Consider the following 15,473-nt stretch of genomic DNA (forward strand, 5'->3'; position numbering starts at 1 on the left):
GGAACCTTTAACCCCAGGATTCGAATTGCCGACCTTTGTATTGCGAACCCAACCTCCAACCAGCGACTCCATTGGAGCAGGCTTGGTTTGGCGTGTTGTTTCACGCAAAAAAATCAGGCCTGTTTGAATCAACAATATTTTTTGTTGTTTTAATTTTACGATTTTTTGTTGAAATAACGCTCAAAACCAATTGAAACAACCCAAAATTTTGCGTTGAATTGACTCGATGTATTTTGTCAAACACTTATGAAATAACAACAAAATTATTGCGTTGATTCTACCAAAAAACGGCATTGAATCAATTTGGCTTTACACGTGCCCACCATCTGTCAAACATTTTTTTTTGTTAATTCGTCGACGGTGCGGTTCAGTCTAAAATGTCTGTTTTTCCGGGTTTTGCGTCTGTTCCGTTAACGCAATCTACCCATCCAAGGGCTGTTCGCTAAGCTTCAGCGGAATTTCGTAATATTTAATAAATTTATCCGTGGAATTCGTGGTAAGAAACCTTGTGAGAAACGGATGCAGCAGGAGCCAGAAATTACACCGCCTGTTACTCCCGCTGCGGATAATTTTCCCGGATTTGTCCAAACTCTCAGCGTAACTTGTTTGGTAAGAACTTCGGCATTCTATCTAAAATGACCTCGTTTTTAAACGCCCATTTTTACTCTTTTAGACCTCTGTGGAAAACAACCTCAATATGTTGGACGCCATTAGCCACACGACCCATTCAACCCGCGGATACAGTTTGTCGTTGATTCCTTCCGGGGTGACGACATTGGCATCAGATGCGGTTCAACCAAACTGCACACGAACCGATCGTGCTCGAGGTCGTGATTTATCGTTTGAAGGTGCAGAGTGATTTTTTTCTTCTTTTTTTTTAAATAAATAAAATTAAATGCAATGTTCCAACGATAATGAGCATTTTAATTTCAATTCAATGTTTTTGTGAATCAAATAAATTTTAGGTCTTATTTTGAAAAAAATGTCTGCCTTGTTTCAACAAAAACGTTACTTTGATTCAACAAAAATCTGATTTGAACACACTTTCTGTCAAATATTGATCAACAAGAATGAGGGTAGATCCAACAAAAAAATAGCTTTGAAACAACAAAACATCCCGATTTGAAACAACAAAATGCGAGAGTTGATTCAGTGCAATAATTTTGTTGATTATATTCAACAAAATATTTTGTTGAATCAAACCTCGTAAGGCTGATTCTACAAAACATTTTTCTGCGTGTTGTACTTATGGGCCGGTATGCTCTTCAAAAGAAAGGGGGTCAAGAAACAGCTTTACGAGCGATAGAACAAAAGAGAGGGAACGTTCTCTTGGGGCTTTCCATCACCCTCTCTGGTTTGCTTACGCTACCGCTGCTGCCCATTTGAAATTTTTCTTGACCTATTTCTTCCGAGGTGCATACCTTACATATACCAGGAAGACTCCTACATCTGGAATGCCTTACCGGCCTGACAACAAACAAGGCCGGGATCGACGTTTTATTTCCCCACCCGATGGAAGGCACGTGCAGATAGGAATCGAATAGATAAATCTGATCTTGCACTGTAACTGAAAATCGCACTTTGCTGAGTTCGTTTTCGCACTTTTTCATACGATTTTTTAAGTTCGACTGCGATTACACAAAAAAGTGTAATCGTAGTTGAACTGAAAAAATCGTATGAAAAAGTGCGAAAACGAACTCAGCAAAGTGTGATTATCAGTTGCAGTGTGGATGGCATCAAAGTAAAACAAAAATCATGAAATTATGTAGAAATTTTAAAACACAATGTTGTTTTTTTACTGTTCAAACCTTTGGATATAATTCCTTGGCAAATGGTTTTGTTTGCTGCTGCATGGGTTCTCATCTTTCGAGTTCTCATTTTCCTGTCAAAGGTGGAAAATTGGGGTGTATCCCATTTGGCATAATGCCGTTTGGCATTATGGTCATTTGGCAAAATGATATAAATTTTCAACATTAATTCAATATTGAAATTTCTAAAATGAAGACTATCTTGTGAAGACAGCTGTAATAATTTTCATTTCTTAAAGAAAAAAAATATTTTTTGGCAGCAGTTGCAAAAATGGCCATTATGTCTAATGATGTTATTCTTAGCGGCATTATGCCAAAAGGCTATATGCCAAGCGGGATACACCCGGAAAATCGCTGGACTGGGGTTGGAAAATCAAAAGGAAAATCGTCTGTGTCGTGTCTGCAAAGTTATGGCTGAAAATTCTCCAAATTTCATCGAGTTTTCGACTGAATAGTATTCAATAGCAAAGTTAATGTAGTTCAACAGAAATTGAAGTCGTTTTTGAATGTGAAAACCGTCTGTAGCTGCGTGGAAAAGCGTTTGGAAAATTGCTTCACCACCACCCCACCAAGAGAGTTCCAGTTCTCTTAGGTCGGTGAAGGATGCGCCACAAGAAGGGGTAAGATCGTAAGATTATGTTTTCGTCTTGTGGGTTTTTTTTTCTCTTGTTAAGTTGGAACAATTTATAATTGTTTCGTTCGTTTTTTGGGATGTACCTAAATTACGAGGTTTTGTTGATGTTTGAGGAAATGCATTGCTCAGTATTACGTAGTAGATTTTGTTCAAAGAATTTTAAGAACATTTTCCAAGAATTTCCAATGCAGATAGAACATTTATGGAAGGTACAGTTGAAAATTAGAGTTTCTATGGTCATATAAACTATGGAATTTTCTATTTATATAAGCCATTTTCAAATATTTAAAACTTTTCTTTAAAAAACATCCTCAAAGCAACCTGCAAATCACCTGACTACTGGACAAAAACACAAATCGAGCAGGTTCTGATCGACGACCGTTTCTTGTCGGAGTCAGGCGAATCGATTGGTACTGTCAACTGGGGCAAATCGGAACTTCAGTCTGAATAGGGACTGCAGTTTTGAGGAAAACGAGGCACTGTTTGTGTTGCTCTGGGTCTGTTCTACCCGAAGCCTGTAAAAATATCCAAGTATTGTGCAGTTAAAAGTCGGTACGACGACGAGTACCAACGGATTATCGCCAAGAAGAAGGCAGCATAAAACGACGAGAGGGAACGTGGAACGATACAAGCAGGCTCGGAATCAGCAGGTCGTGGTCAAGTAGCGCCAGCAATAAGACTGGGGTTGCGCGAAAATGGAGCAGCTATTACGATCTAACAAAACGCAGAAATTTTACGAGAAAGTGAAGCGTTCCCGCAAAGGCTTCGTGCAACGAGTCGAAGGTTGTGGTCCCATCTACAAAAAAGCCAATAAACCGGACTGCGGCCTTACCAGACATTCGACTTCGAGCAGCTGTGGTAGATTAAGCATAAGAACGGATTCCCGATCAAACTGAATCGGCTGATCAAGACTACTGGGGATGGTGTGATGTATCACGTGCGCATTTCAGGGGAGTTAGCGGAACTTTTTGGATCTGCTCGTGGGTTGTTCAATCTCCATTTAGTGAGTTTTTTATTCGAAGAGTGGTCCGCGACACGCGTGGCATAATTATGAACAAGCTGCTTGCTTTTGCCGATGACATCGACATAAACGTAGAACTTGTCTCGTCAGTTTCAAAGTGGCTTCATATTTTAGAAAAAAATGAAAATAGTTGTCAAGCATAACCCGGCTAATTGCTTCAGCCAACACGCTCCTAGCTATTAATTGCGATGACTAAATCAGTTACATTCCATTTAATTGCATTATTCTCTCTTCGCTTCTCGCATCTGCATTCCAGCAACATCCGGTTCGTCGCCACCGCCATGTCCTAGAAGAAACGGACTACGCCGTAGTCTGCTGGATGTCGTTTATCTCGAGCGATAGTTAGATTGTTTGCTCAGTTGAAGCGTGCACAATTCCAACAACAACCACAATGCCCGAACACCTGGAACTGCAACAACTGGTGGGGGGCGTCCTTCAGGGTGGCGTCCGGCACCACTCTCTGTCGTGGCTGACCTGTACGTGCCCCTACTTGGGGCTCATTCTGGCCACCGTGTCTTCGCTGTTCTTCTCGCTGTGCTCGGTGATTGTGAAGGGGCTGGTTGATATTAATCCGATTGAGTTGGCGACCTTTAGGTGAGATCTGATTGAAATCGAGAGGATTTTTTTAATTGTCGTTTTTTCTTGCTTTTAGATTCATCGGAGTCCTGCTGCCGTCGATCCCGATCGCCATCTACAAGGAGGAGAGTCTGTTCCCGCGAGGTAAGCGAATCATTCTGGTGCTGCGATGCTTCGTCGGTACGACCGGGCTCATGTTGAGCTTTTACGCCTTTCGGCACATGCCGCTGGCGGACGCGTCCGTTATCATCTTTTCGACGCCCGTCTTTGTGGCCCTTTTTGCGCGTCTTTTCCTGCGCGAGTCGTGCGGAATGTTCAATGTGATAACGATCGTGCTAACGCTCATCGGAGTGGTGCTCATTTCGAGGCCGTCGACGCTGTTTGGCGAGGGGGCGGCGAGTAGTATGGCCGACGAGCAGGTCGTCGAGACCAGCTACGATGTGTGGGGACCGGTGGCGGCCCTCTCGTCAACGCTGTTCAGCGCAAACGCTTACGTACTGCTGCGAGCCCTCAAAGGCCTGCACTACTCGGTGATCATGACCAACTTTGGTGCGTTCGCGTTGGTTTACACCCTCATCGTTTGCTACTATTTGGGAGCACTGTGTTGGCCACTGTGTGGTACCGATCGGCTCCTCGTAATCGCCCTGGCCCTGTTCAGCTTTGGAGGTCAAATCCTCCTCACGCTGGCGCTTCAGTTTGAGCAGGCCGGTCCCGTAGCGATCGCCCGCTCCGCCGACATTGTGTTTGCCTTCATCTGGCAGATCATGTTCTTCAAGGAGACGCCCACGCTCTACTCGGTGATGGGCGCACTGCTCGTCGTCAGCTCCGTGCTCCTCTCCGGGCTGCGAAAGTGGGCACTCGCCCTGCCCAGGGATTCGGATTTGAGGAAACGGTTAAAATTTCTGTTTCTAGAATAAGTCCCCTCCCTGTCCAACTCATACTAGTCTAAAGGAAAAAGCAGTGAGAAAATCACGAAACATCCACATAAACAAACCCACACACGTAAGAAGAAAAGAAAAAATCAAACTAATCGCTCTATCATATTTCTCAAGTCCGCGTTATCGTCTAAGGCTAGGGAATATTTTTCAATGGTAATCTTAATCTTACAAACAAGAAACACAAAAAAAAATCGCCTCGACATCAAGAGGGCGGTTTCCGATGGAATAAGAGAAAACTTTAAAGGAATTGTGGTTATTTTTTGCGAGAGAGAGAGAGAGAGAGAGAGAGAGAGAGATAAAAGGAGAAGTTTAGCTGATTGATCGCGTAGTGATATTACTAGTGTTCGTACATGTTGGGCAGTTTAGTATTTACATTTTTTTTTTCCTTTTCTTTGCCTTCCCTTTATGTCCTTTTCATCACAAAAACTCTCTTTTTAAAGCATTCAAACAAAAAAAAAAAAGATTACGAGAAATCGATGAAATAAAAAGCGCAACTGCTCCGTTATAAATTATATATGAATCTATATGAATCTACCCAAGTTTCAAAACTTCAAATTTAATTTTCAAAACCCATAAAATTTTGAATAATCTGATTTGAAGAAATTTTAAAGTTGACGCTTCAGTTTCATTAAGGTATGATAGATTTGGACTCCCCGAACACGCACAGAATTGAATTTTAGTAGGAAGGGACCATACATAAACAAAGTGGACAACTGAAGGGGGTTCGGCGATTGTTTTTATTTGTATGGAAATTGTCCACGATGGGGGGGGGGGGGGTTGAGAATTCCAAAAAAGTGTCCACGTGGTTTGTGGATGGTCCCGAATTCACTGCCAATAAATAAAATTGTAAATTTCTGGTATAATTGCTATGAAATCATCTTAAGCAACCATGAGTACCCTCTTATAAGCTTTTTACTACCCCCATAGATAAACTTGGGAGCGCATGGTTCTTTATGATTATTGCATAGAATTTATACCTGAAATTTACATTTTTTTTAATGGACGGGAAATAACTAAAATTCAATTCTGTCGATTGGTACGAATTCAGAGAACCCAAATCTATAGAAACCTTGAAAAAACTGAAGCATTTACTGACATCAACTTCAAAAAATTCGAGTTGTGTTATTGATAGAAGGCCAGGAGGATAAGTCGGGAATTGAACCCGCGCCTTACAGCAACTTAGAGATCGGCAGCCGAAGCCGCTAACCACCGCGCCACGAAGCCCTATTGAACAGATTGGTAAGGTTATTGAAATCTCAATCCTATGAGTAACACAATTTGGAAATCTGGCATCTCATCTCGAGATAAAATAACTTGCAAGATGAGAGTCATCTACAATATTTCAGACCTTTAAAACATTTCATACACTGCCCAACAGGTAAACAACAAAACACTTGAAAAACGATCTCATTTTAGTTGATTAGTGAAAATTCACGACGACCAATTGCAAAATAAGATAAATAAATCAAACTGAATAAATTATCCCCACTTCCCGCATCTTTTTAACAGTACCGAATGATTTCATTTCATGTTAAGATTCAAAAGTTAAAGTTTGGCTGAAATCCGTACAGTGAAATTTTTCTCAGTGAGCACAACTAAAGCTTATAGTTTTTTTTGTGTTTCAAAATTGAGTGAAAAATGCAACCGACTTTTAGATAGAATTTCACATGAATACTCAACTTGTGCCATTTGAGGAATAACATACTTTTAAAAGGGAATCAAACTTAAAAGTAAATACAAAAACATGCACTTTTCTTAAATTAGGCAGAAAAAAACAAGAGGAATTAAATAGCCAGCAGACAAACAGTCCAGAGGAGAACTTGTAAGCATAAATACTTCCCCCTTGTTCTAGTCACCAACTTATAATAGCTGATCTTTTTTTTTGCAATCCCTGATCTACAGATGGTCCAAAAAGGTCCAGTTACGTTACCAGAACGAAATCCATGTGATTAATTATTTTGTTGAAGCTTGAGTTTTTAATTGCCTAAATAGAATCACGTGAAAGCAGCCCGAAACCAATAGAGCGTGCCCACTAGAGAGAGAGTTTATTCCGTTGCAATTTCTTGTTAAGTGTGTTTAAGAGGGTACACAATGTATTATCGAAAAAAGAAAATAAAAATCTCAAAATAGAACAAGTCACGATGGTATGATATACTTGTAAAAGAACAAAACCAACCAACAAAAAAAAACTATGAATGCTTAGTCGGGATATGATGTAAATTGTAAACAAAACTTACCTTATATTAAAGTCAAATCTATCGAACATTACCACATGTTTGGTTTGTCCCAGAAAGTAATGAGAAACATTCCCTGCGAACTGCCAACACTTCGTTTTCTCTTGAATGATCGGATAATGTTGAGAATTATTTGAATTCATTTTATTTTTCCTAAATCTTTTTTTCTGAATGATGTACACAATCTTGTGATATCTTACAATTATGTAACAGGACTGCCAAACGGATGGTGGTTACAATGTATATATTATTGTTTTTGGTTTTATGTTTGTTATGTTTAATTCATTTTTCTTTAACCACGATTTTGTTTTATTTTTTATATTGATGCAAGGAATTTATATCGATTTTTCTGTGTTCGCATTATAAATGTCAACACTGTGTTATTTGATGAATTCTAACATCAACTTTCATTTAAAGTTGGTTTGAAAGCTGTAGTTAATGCCAAAGCAGTTAAAAAAAAATTACCAAAAATGTGAAACATTTCACTGAAATATTTCATACGCGTCCGAAGCACCGGGAAGGTAAAGCAGAAATTTATGGTTTTGATTCCTTTAATTTCTAGCAAATTTTTATATAAAATATCGATTGTTTTGATGTTAACAGTTTTTTGAGACCTTAAGAATGCCATTCACTAATATTTCAGTAAAAATGTGTGCGGTTCATAAGCAAATCGAGTGTCCAAATTTCGCATCAGTTTTTATCAGTGTCCTGGATTCGAAGCACAACAAGTCATTTTAATTTCAAAATTATGATGAAAACTTGTTAGAAAATACATGTTTTGCATGTATTTTCTTAAAACTTTATGCTTATGCAACATCCTGCTGATATCTCATTACCAACTTATTACACGATTTTTTGCTAGCTAAAACAAACATGATATGCTACTAAATGTCCGGATTTCGAATCATGACGTTATTAGTTTTTTCATTATTCAAACCGGGACAAAATATACTTGAATTCAGTATTGTTGGGCATGTTTTTTGAATATTGGGTCATTATCTTCGAATTTCGTGTAATGTTGCTTTAAGGGATAACTTATTTAGCACAAGGTTCTGTACGTGGTCAAATCGGGCGACTTTTTTTTTTTTCATAAAAATCCCTTTAACACCAAATTTTCCAAATCACCTGCAAATTATTGAAAAACACGTTTTTTTCGAATGTTCAAAAAATAGAAGGGGTTGTATCGCCCCTCCACCAAGAGATATTGAAAAATGGACCTCGGATTCCCAAAATTACCTCTTAGAACAAAGGTTCATACAAATCGAAGAGGAGTCGGGGCAACTGCTGTGTGATTTGGTGAAGAATTACTCATTTGCGGGTACGGGTACCGCCCATACCATACATTTCGATAGTAATAATACTTTTTTTTTGCAAATACTCAACATTTTCACAAAATTACGTATTTTCGAAAAACAAATACTGTAAAATGGGGTGACTTTGACAGACTTTGATAGGTTTGCGATTTTTCCGGAAAATGAAGAGTGCAATTAAAATATTTACGGAATAGTTTAGAATCATACTAACCGTGGTAGAGAAGTGTTCAAAGTACCTCAAGAAGAACCTTTCAGAAAATTTGAAAAAAAATAAATAAAAAGTTAACCATAGTTAGGAAAGTGTTGATGAATGTCATTATTTTGAACTTCTCAAAGTGTCATGATTTTCTCAATGAACATGATTGTGAATCAAAAAGGGAATGCATTTTCGGATTCTTTGGACAATTTTCCGCTAGGAGAAGGTTAAATAAGTTTGTAAATAATAAAAAAAATGTGTTTTTGAAACAGAATTCAAAAAAATCTACAAATTTATAGGCAATTTTAGTTGTACAAATTTCATGAAAAATGTGAAAACTTGTGATTCGTGCTTCGATTTCAGTATAAAATGCAAATAAAATCGATAATTTTATAAACAAAACTAGTTTTTTCAAATTTCAGGGAAAATTCCGACTTTTTAACAATTTTACCTAAAATTTATACGTATTTTATTAAAAAGCTTATAAACTACGTTAACTAAATATAATCTTTTTCTTTAAATCTATATCAGCTACTTTAGTGGTGGTACATTTAACGTACAAATAAATTTTGAAAATCTTAAATATGATTTTAACAAGAAAAACGTTACTTTATCCACCTTTAGGTGGTTGGTGCCTTCCTCTCATTTATAGTGATTTCAATCCCCCTAAAGTGTCCGCATGTTTATTGATCTCCCCTAACGTTCGCAGCACCTAAGAAGTCCTAATAAAAATAAGTGATGAGTAAAAAACAGACTGCCTACAGACTTTTTGTCAAGATTATACAGACACGGCTTTGAGGAAAATGGCATCCCTCTACACGGCTTTTTCGTGGCGATCAGACCCGACCAGTTGAGGTTATGTGAATTCAGACCATTTTTTTAAACTGGTTGTAACTTAAGATAGGTAAGTCAGATCTTGAAAATTCTTAATCCACAAGAAAGGTCTTCTCATATGCCTTCTAAAAATATATAACATGTGAGGGTTTCATGAAAAAACCACCCTTTTAATCATAATTTTAATTTAATATGAAACAGTTTTTTAACATAACTTTTTACATACATGATAAAACTGCATGAATTCAAATAGCAACTTAGGGGACGTTAAGACGGATTGATTAAAACCATTCCGGCCAAAATCGGTTAAGCCTGTGACGAGATATTCCAGTGACATTGATTTGGTACATATGTCTACATACAGCCAAACACACAGACATTTGCTCAGCTGGTGATTCTGAGTCGATATGTACAAATGAAGGTAGGTTTATGAGGTCTAATTAAAAAGTTCATTTTCCGAGTGATTTTATAGCCTTTCCTCAGTAAGGTGAGGAAGGCAAAACTATTTCTATTAAAGTCACCCCGGAATTTAAACTAAGAATTTTAAACGTAACTATTTCTCTAAACACTATTGAAAAAACTTTTTTTTTCCAAAATAGTGCACCGGCATTGTGTGGCCTATCCCAGTACATGTTTTAAAAATAATAATCTTGAAAAAAACCTTACCTGTTGGAAAATATTCCAACGGTTTACGGTACTCAAAGTTGTAGAATCAAAACGTCTGGATTCCTAATCAAAACTAGGTGTCCGAAGGCCTGATTGTTGATTGTCGAAACTTTGGATAATCTAATTACAAAAAAAATGTTACCTTATTTTTGTTGTTGTTGTGCTTAAGTTGTCATGTTTTTTGTTTTGTTGTTGTGCTTTTTGTTTTGTTGTGCTTTTTTTTCAAGTCCAAGATGGTAGTGATGAAATATTGAAAAAATGCATTGCAAAAAATGCAAATGTATTAAATTAAATTATCGGGAATTATTCGTACATTTCTGAAGTAATATTATTTTTTTGAAAGTACATAAAATTTCACAAAATTTGGTACCCATATTGTAAAAAATGAAATGTTTGTTGACTATTTTCTCTGAAATACATAGTTTTGTGAAAAACTTTAGAAAAAATATTATTACTTTCGAAATGTACCAAAATTCCCGAACAAAAATATTTCATTTAATGCTGTAGTTTTGTAAAAATATATTTATAAAACATATTTCACACTTTTTTTTACCGAATTCGGTAGTCGAAAAATCTCTAAACTTGAGATAGGTAAACCATCTGTCAAAATCAACAACATTTGACCGAAGAAGTTTTTACCGAATTCGGCAATTTTTAGTTTACCGAACTGTTCAGCAGTTGTAAACACGGTAAACTTCACCGAATTCGGAAAAAATAATCTAACTGTGTTCTATCGAAATTTATGAAAAATTGCCGATTATTTGATACCGATATTGCAAAAACTATTTTTGATAATACTTTTTCGGAAATGCATATTATTGTAAACAAATTGAATATTTTCAAAAATGTGTATTATTACAAACGAAATGTTTCAAAAATTCCCGATCATTTAATACCCACATCTGTGCTAAAATGTTGAGTATTTTTTCAAGTGTGTACCTTTGCATAACAAATATTTTAATGATAAAGTACCGAGCTTCTCCATTTCCAGAGTAAATTAAAAAAAAATCTTTTAAATGAATTGCATTGCCAATTCCTTTTCATCATATCCCAAAACATTTTAGGTAAATACATTCAAGTTTAACAATAAGTCTGTTACTGCAAACCATACACCAATGTTTTATCACAAAACTAACCTAATCCACCTATGTGATTTGAGCCTTCCTCACTCATTACCAACAGTAGCTGTACACACATTTCATCTATTTTTTAGATCCGGAATAAAAAAGTATATAAATATCACTTAAGTGGCCATATCTCGAGAAAGGGTTGCCAGATCTTCAATGTTTTGGACTCGTTGGAAAGGTTTTTTGATGACCTAACCAACGATTGGTAGGAAAGTGGATCCCAGTTTACATACATTTAAGTGTCCCCTCATTTTTCGGGCCAATTTTGAAGGCATTCCCCTGAGTTTAGAATCATTTTTAGCATGTTTGGGTTGATTTAAAATTTATTAGGATTTTTGAAAATTTTCGATTTTTATTATGGCAAAATTTATTTATTCGCCTTAATTTTTGAAAACTAATGATTTCAAATCAACTATTTTTTATTTAAAATGGCATATTTTTCCTTGTTACCATATAAAAAAACTTTTAAAGTATTTACTTTAACCTTTATTAGAAATATATTGGATTGCTTTTTACACATAGCCACTTGTTGGTTTAATAACAACTTTTTTTAGTCTTTGCATTGAAAACATTTTCCTGGACTTTACCAAAAGCTACACTTATCTAACATACGCGCATTCTCTAGCTTATTTTAATCTCTCCGACTAGTAACAAGTAAGGCACCAATGAAGTATTTCCCTCTTACAAGCAATAATTTCATTAACATTTTATATTCCTGTACTGCCGTTCTACGCATAATTGTCCCATGTTCAAAAAAGTGCAACTGAGAAAAACGCGATTGAAATTTTTTGACCGATTTTTGAGTTTCTACGCATAATTGTCCCGTGGGTTCCTATTCGCCATAAGTGTCCCTAATCGCCCCAGTTAGCAGTTTATCACTCTTGTTTGTGATCCTCTTGGTATACAACAGGTACACAAGAAATAATGCTTCATAAAACCAATGATTTCGTGTAAGAAAATACTTGGTGGGACAATTATGCGTAGAAGTTTAACGATGGGACAAACAGACTTGGTGTTGTTTTCAATGAGTTTCCGAACAAAGTACCAGATTTTATGTGTTTTTCTTAAAGTATACGTCAAACTAAACTTAAAAATGTCAAAAAGTCAAAATCGTCCAAAAATGACATGGGACAATTATGCGTAGAACGGCAGTGTAATCCTGCTGGATTGGACTAACGTAACGGACAATTTAACTATGGTTGGAAAAATCTATCAACTTTTTATCATCGATTTCTGGAATTACCAAGCTTGTCTATCTACTTCGCCTAGTAAGCTCGTCGCCACTCAGTTAAGCTTCCTCAGCACGGAATGAATTCGGACGTTGATTCGATTATCGAAATCGAAACTTTTGTAATTGAGCTGCGCGTACACCAGCAACCGCTTCGCTTCTTCCCTGGCCTCTCCTTCGTCTTCGTCATCATCCTCCTTTCGAAGCAACAACATGGCCAGCTCGTAGTGGGCGAACGCCGAAATGTGTACGTCCTGCTGAAGTTCTACCCCTTCGTCGGTCCGCGCTTCGATACAATCGCGAAACGCTCGAATCGCTTCCTCGTACCGTTTGAGGCAGACCAAAGCAGCTCCCAGGATCAACCGGCCGAGACCGATCGAGGGTTCGTTGAGTTCTTCCGGCGGCTTACCGCAGTCTTGCACGATCGCTTGCAGCGTCGCCTCGTGGCAGCTGTTCAGGGCGTTCCACATGAACAGCATCTCGTAGACCAGCAGACGCCAGTACAGAGGGTCGAACTTTTCCTGCTCCGTTTCCGCGCGTGGGATCTTCGAACACCGTCGGGCGATGTACTTCTCGATCTGGGACTCTTTCTGAGTGGATCGACTCAGCAGCTCGGTGATTTCCGTCCGCCAGCGGACCAGCTCGTCAAAGTAGCCGTGCGCGCCCTGGCAGATGACGGTGAGGTACGCGTAGAAACTCTTGGAGAAGAGACTGCAGCGTCTGGAACGGTAAAGGGTGATCGTGAGGGGTTTATGGATCTTGTACAAGCGTTGTCGATCGTACCTCAACTCCTTGAAGTTCTTCATAGCTTTGCCGTAGTCCAGTTGGATCAACCGACACCAGCCGATTTCGTGCAGACAAAGCAGCTTGATCTCGCGCTGAGCCGACGATCGGTACGCTACCTCGTACGCCTGAATCGCTTCCTTTATGTTGGACTGAAATCAGAATAATCGTTAGAATTTTACCGAAAGCAAGATCACCGACCCCACCTTTAACCGCTCGACCCTTCCCCTAAAGAACAGAAACAGCGAAGACTTGGCAAACTGATCGTTCGACTCGTCGATCAGCTCCTGCGCCGAGCAGATCTCGTGGTGCAAGTTCGACCCATCCAGCGCGAAAAACGGCGTCACGATCGTGTAGTACCACAGCAGGCCCAACGTGGACAGTGGCGCCCGCATGTCCGAGCTGATCCTCGAGTGCATCAAACAGGCCACTCCCATCGCTCGATCCCCCTCGAACCCCAGGAAGCTGATCAACTTGAGCAAACTGGGCGGAAGCAACGAGATGCTAAGCTGGAACACGCCGTAACCGAAGCTGACCGCGCCCATCAACCGCCGCACGTCGTCCGGATCGATTGGCCGGTCCTCGCATCCACCGGGCCCAACACCATCCCCTTCGTGGTTCACCGGTTCCGGCGGTGGCCTCGGTCGGAACCCGTTCAATCCGTTTCGCCCGCGAAGCTTCGTACTGAACCCCTCAAACTCAAGTCTCAAATTATCCCGGCAAGTCTTCGCTGCCATCTCGGCCGGCGTTGGCTCCCCATTGGAATCCCGTCGACTGGAGCTCTGCGAGCTCTGCTGGTTAAGATCGAATCCCTCAAACTGGGTGGTTAGGCTCCTTTTGACGCTGCCACAGCTGCCACCGGTGGTGGTGGTGCTACCGCTGCTGGGGTCTTCCGGTGGAGGTTCAGGTTTGTCCACGGTGCCGGTCTGATCGGTGCTTTGTGCGAAAAACAATGTGCGCGATCTGGAGATTTCCCGGCGAAGATCCTCGGTGCTGGGACGGGCGATGGCGAGGTGGATTCTGAAAAAGAAATTGTGCATTAGATTTCAATAACTTCTTCAAATGTCACGGTAAAACAGTTTTTGTAAGATTTCACACACCCGTTGGCGTGCCTTCCTAGCTGCGATGCTATGGAAAGGTGCAAGGGTTATGCGTGGTTAGTTATACCCAAGAATAATGACTCTTTCGAATTCATCTTAAAGCATCAAAATCGAATAATTTTTCACAAGGTTTTGAGTACTTTTGTTTTGACAAAATAGTGCAACTCGCAAATATATATTTTTTTAAATTTCGTGCGAAAATTCATGGATCTAGTAAAACTCTTAAATTATGCAACTAAAAATGTTTCCATGTTATTTTTTCCGTCGATTCCTAAATGATTAGAAATATTATAATTTTTTTTTTAAACTTCATCATCCCGGTACGAGAATCAAACTCACGATCTCTGGATTAGAAACCCAGTACGCCGCAAGTCGAAACCCATCCCCGACCGGTCAGTATTCCCAGTGAGCAGATTTACTCTTTGAAGGGATCTGACTTTGCCGAGCCAGACAGGAGTTGAACCCATCACCTCCTGCTTACAAGGCGAAACGCGTAACCTCACGGCCACGGTAGCTTGGCAATTCCCAAAAAAATCTCAAGTAACATTTTAGGCTTTATCGTAGCCGTCACAACCGCTATAAAACCTATCAGCCAAAACCAACATTAAAACCACTTAGTCGTAACGGCCTCCCCAGAACCCCGAAACCTCTCCAAACCGAAAAGGATCTCCACAAATAATTGTCACGCCCTATTTATAAAACCTTCATAGGAGTACGAGGCTTTACAACTGAATCTTAACAAACTTCTCAAAGCCTTAATAAAACCATTGTTAAAATCTATTCAGGAGTTGTGAAAAAATGACATTTCATACGTCTTCAAACGTCTTATGCCAAACCGGTTTTATTCTGGCAATAAATAAGTTTCAGTCTTCGCCAAAATGGCAATTGTGGAATAAATTACACTGATGGTAAATAAATTAATGTGAAAACTTATTTTTCGCATTAGGTGGTTCAATTTCAGATGCGGTTAAAATTTTATCGATGCAAGTGAGTGAGATAGAGCTAAAAAAATCAA

General features: G+C 39.0%; 2 protein-coding genes and 1 long non-coding RNA gene across 3 annotated transcripts in view; 2 read left to right on the forward strand and 1 right to left on the reverse strand.

Annotated features, from left to right (window-relative positions):
• The first annotated feature begins 485 nt into the window (after nt 1–485).
• LOC119770668 lies at nt 486–912 on the forward strand. Its single transcript, XR_005278937.1, has 2 exons — nt 486–609; nt 674–912. It is a non-coding gene; the product is annotated as an uncharacterized LOC119770668 (long non-coding RNA).
• Nucleotides 913–2,139: 1,227 nt separating this feature from the next.
• LOC6039487 (solute carrier family 35 member G1) lies at nt 2,140–5,394 on the forward strand. The gene is made up of 3 exons (XM_001849041.2): nt 2,140–2,428; nt 3,720–4,057; nt 4,116–5,394. Exons 2-3 carry the CDS (start codon nt 3,855–3,857, stop codon nt 4,954–4,956), a joined length of 1,044 nt encoding a protein of 347 aa, XP_001849093.2. The 5' UTR covers nt 2,140–2,428; nt 3,720–3,854; the 3' UTR covers nt 4,957–5,394.
• Nucleotides 5,395–11,810: 6,416 nt separating this feature from the next.
• LOC6052111 (tetratricopeptide repeat protein 39C) overlaps nt 11,811–15,473 on the reverse strand; it is a 52,491-nt gene continuing 48,828 nt past the window's right edge. Inside the window, exons 4-6 of the mRNA XM_038261632.1 lie at nt 13,565–14,378; nt 13,359–13,510; nt 11,811–13,295 (exon numbers count right to left, since the gene is read on the reverse strand). Coding sequence (XP_038117560.1) covers nt 12,632–13,295; nt 13,359–13,510; nt 13,565–14,378 — 1,630 coding nt within the window. The 3' untranslated portion in view covers nt 11,811–12,631. The remainder of the gene's footprint in view (nt 13,296–13,358; nt 13,511–13,564; nt 14,379–15,473) is intronic.

The sequence above is a fragment of the Culex quinquefasciatus genome, chromosome 3, assembly GCF_015732765.1.
Source record: "Culex quinquefasciatus strain JHB chromosome 3, VPISU_Cqui_1.0_pri_paternal, whole genome shotgun sequence".
NCBI classification, from domain to species: domain Eukaryota; kingdom Metazoa; phylum Arthropoda; class Insecta; order Diptera; family Culicidae; genus Culex; species Culex quinquefasciatus.

What these genes read in the sequence shown, in the direction of transcription:
- LOC6039487 (XM_001849041.2), top strand. Translation starts at nt 3,855, where the DNA reads ATGCCCGAACACCTGGAACTGCAACAACTGGTGGGGGGCGTCCTTCAG. An exon ending in ATTGAGTTGGCGACCTTTAG is followed by an intron (nt 4,058 to 4,115) that starts GTGAGATCTGAT and finishes TCTTGCTTTTAG; the next exon opens with ATTCATCGGAGTCCTGCTGC.